At 40.2% G+C, this 3,448-nt stretch overlaps 1 protein-coding gene across 1 annotated transcript; it reads left to right on the top strand.

The window, feature by feature from the left end:
- The first annotated feature begins 1,233 nt into the window (after positions 1–1,233).
- Positions 1,234–3,202, top strand: LOC145438248 (single insulin-like growth factor-binding domain protein-2). The gene is made up of 3 exons (XM_080315637.1): positions 1,234–1,415; positions 2,433–2,613; positions 3,018–3,202. The coding sequence occupies exons 1-3, from the start codon at positions 1,270–1,272 to the stop codon at positions 3,087–3,089; spliced, it is 399 nt and encodes a 132-aa protein (XP_080171763.1). The 5' UTR covers positions 1,234–1,269; the 3' UTR covers positions 3,090–3,202.
- The last annotated feature ends 246 nt before the right edge of the window (positions 3,203–3,448 follow it).

The following is a 3,448-nucleotide window of genomic DNA, read 5'->3' as shown; positions in this document are numbered from 1 at the left end:
ACGGTGCCTTTTCGATTTCGACACGCAGTGCGCTGCAGGATACGATACCTAGTTTAAAACATTTTGTGGAAAACCACCCGAGCTATCAGTATAAGCATCAGTTTAATAATCTTTTCATTGTTTTAAAACACCACAAAACTGCGATACAATGAAATGATAGGAAGGTGTCGAGACGATTTGGAGTAGCTAGCGTGATGGGAGTGTTTTACGGGGAATTGGCAATCCAAAAGTACGCCAAATTCATTTTATATGAATTGAAATAAACTTCTACATTCATAGAAACATCGTCGGTGGATATTTCGCGATGAGCGCAACAAACATTTTTGTGATTTGGCAAATTTTGTCGACTTAGTCTGCAGTGAGAACTCATGGATTTAGGCCTATAGAACTATTGTTCGACTTTATAATCATGTGTCCTTACCACATCATCTATTGTGAGCCCATTTTTCTTCCGCGCCCCCCCTGCATACCGCCCACTGATCCCAGCGCCCCTCCCCCCATTTCGCCCCCGAGCGTTTCCGCCCCCTTCAAAATCCAAATTGCCCCCTGGGGGCGCTGGAGACAAGGTTAAGAACCACTGCTTTACACAAATAGTTCGGGCTGGGCAAATATGGCTCGAGACACGTGAACATTGCCCAGCGTTAGGTAATCAAATACGATCTTCTGAATAGCGACAATATTAAACTAAAAAGTTTAAATATATCTTGTGCGATCATCATTAAATCATCAGTTAAATCCGTTACGCATATCATTGTTGCAAACATATCTGCACCCATGTCTATCTGTCAAGCATGGTGTATCTTGGAAGAATACCGTACTATGTGACACAACGTATCAGAATGACCATTTTCAAATATATTCGGATGAGTATACTCGCATATTAAATGTCGTTTTCGGTTATATAAAGCTCTGTTAAAATCACGACGTGCAAGGATTGATCATTTGAGATTTGCTGGGATCACAAAAGTTCGATTACCACCCGTTTACTCCTCATATCTATTATTATAACTACCATTTAAGATATGTATGCTTTCGTGGAACCGTTCGAAGTCGTCTTTCCGAACAGTGAAGAACAGCAATGAACCGGAACACCTGTGAAGTGTTGCTGACCAATTTCTGTAGAAATGCCTATTCCGTGATTCATGCTAGATTATAAGATAATTAACCACTCTTCTGCTTCAAACTGAGATGTAATCACTGTTAGAAGAAACGACCGTAAACCGTAAAGTTTTGATACAGATTTCTTGAGTAGTTTCAAGCGACAGAATTATGAATAACTTCTTGGTGTTTCTTCTACTCGGGACCATGGGAGCAGCCACTGTAAACGCGCTGTCATGCTTACCTTGCTGGGAAACAAGTCATTGTCGTCCTGCCAACTGCCCCGAAGGAGTCACGATCGTGAAAGATGTATGTGGGTAAGTTCGAAATGCTCTTCGGTGCGATTTAGTTATTCTGCCGTCTTCCGCAAAATTGCAAGTCGAAGGGTAGTTCAAAAGTGACCAAATTCGTGCGAGATATTTGTTTACGGCAGTTTTCCTGTAAAGTGCCTTAAATTACCGACACTATATTGAAGTACCTTTGTATTGCACGTTGATGTACGAAGAATTGTTACAAATCAAGTGATAAGCTTACTATCGTGAGTAATGATCAAAGCTTTTGAGCAGACAAAGGTTAATTTGCTTGAAATCCAGCTCCGGAGCTGCTTGATATCACTACTCCGACTATATCTCCGGCTCCTGTAAAATACCTATGTGAAAACTATGAAATCGATCAGTCGTTAGTTAGTACCACCAACTTAGTTAGCTCATAAGGTGGCACAAAGAGACAAAAAATCCGAATTAAGAGAGGGTTTGTTGGTAAATTATGTGAATTCATCCAATAGGCCCACTAGTGGCATAGCATCTTATGAAATTCTCCGGAGCTACTTTTTGAACAACTGACCCCGGCCACTGTTCTAGTTCCATTCGAATTTCAGGCTCCGGCTCCAAAGCACTGCTGACGACGATAATAATTATTAGCATTTATCTAATGGTAGGGTCGTAACTGCCGCACCTCATCCCCCCTAATTGTGGTGCCAAGGTCGAAGTAAGAAATAAAATAATTTAAAAGTCATAAAATAAATTAACGTAACACTTTGAATTTGAATAACGTGTAAATGAAATAAGAATGCGAATGGGTCTGGTGCAAATTAGCTCAAAGGTTGAAACGCCAATTCACGATTCGCAGCAAGTGTAACATGATCATTGAACAACGCATTGCGTTTGGATTTGCGAAATTCGTATTTGAGGACTGTGGCTTAATTTGAATTTGTAATTGTTGGACACCTAAATATTTTTAATTTCCAATATTTATTCGATTTGTTAAGTATTCGCTGTGGGACTTGAATTTATTACATAAAAACGATGCAGGAATTACCAATATATTTGTTCCAGATGTTGCGATGTGTGTTCCAAGCAACTCTACGAAGATTGCGGCGGGATGTTCGGGTTTGCAGGAATGTGTGACTTCAATAAAGGCCTCACCTGCGTGGACAGCCCTATATGCGGTGAAGATCCGGCAGCGCAATTCATAATGTTGGGAGATTCTGGCAAATGCATGAAAGAGTCCGATGTGGTAAGTTTGGGGAAATGTTGTCGGCAAGCAGCTAAAAATGACGCACTCAAGGTGTTTCTTAATAAGATGTTTAAGCCGAGTTCAAGTTTAAAACATTTTGGTGCATGAACAATATCAAGTTACCACCAACCCTCCTTCAAAATGAGATTTAGTTTCAGGAGTACTCACCCGAGTATAGGTATTGTCTCTAATCCCGTATAGGTTATCAGTCTATCCAATTTGCATCTATTTTGAATTAGGAAACACGTTTGGGTAATCATTCTGAGCTCCAAAAAATGAAGTGTCGGTTTTGGCTCAGTTACGGCGCTGCACATGCTTACTTGCAATTCTGTCCTCATAGCGAACCAAATTCGTCTTTGAATGGAATTCACTGGTATGAATAACAACAATTATATTCATTCCAGGCCGTTGTGCAGAAGCTGTGTCACTACGAAAGAGCTGTATGCCCTACGAAGACGACTTTGAATGGACTCTGATGAACGCCACAACTAGACAGAGCGGGAGCATGTACTTCATTTGTCCTTATGTAATAATTCACGTTATCAATGAATTTACTTGCATAATGCTCGTATAAAGGCGCCAAACGGTTCGATTGCGACTGTTTCCATGGAAGGAAGAACTCGCTAAATTTAGATTCAGAACAGTTATTTACAGAGGTGGTCAGTAACGGAGCACTTCTACTTTTTCGAAGTACTCAAATAGTTTTGCTCTACTTCTGGTACTTACTCAAGTAGATCTGATTTTCACTACTTCTACTTCTACTTCGTAATAGTTTGTGATCTACTTACTTACTTTTCGCTATTTTCAGTTTGTCAAGTAGAAGTAGTTCAATACT

The sequence above is a fragment of the Botryllus schlosseri genome, chromosome 1, assembly GCF_051294905.1.
Source record: "Botryllus schlosseri isolate E-star chromosome 1, Bs_hap1, whole genome shotgun sequence".
NCBI classification, from domain to species: domain Eukaryota; kingdom Metazoa; phylum Chordata; class Ascidiacea; order Stolidobranchia; family Styelidae; genus Botryllus; species Botryllus schlosseri.
Note: the sequence above shows the minus strand (reverse complement) of the source record. Positions and strands in the feature narration are given on the sequence as shown.

Bases quoted from the DNA above. Each gene is read 5' to 3' on its own strand.
- LOC145438248 (XM_080315637.1), top strand. From the start codon at position 1,270: ATGAATAACTTCTTGGTGTTTCTTCTACTCGGGACCATGGGAGCAGCC. The intron at 1,416-2,432 runs GTAAGTTCGAAA...TATTTGTTCCAG, and splicing joins ATCGTGAAAGATGTATGTGG to ATGTTGCGATGTGTGTTCCA. The intron at 2,614-3,017 runs GTAAGTTTGGGG...TATTCATTCCAG, and splicing joins GCATGAAAGAGTCCGATGTG to GCCGTTGTGCAGAAGCTGTG.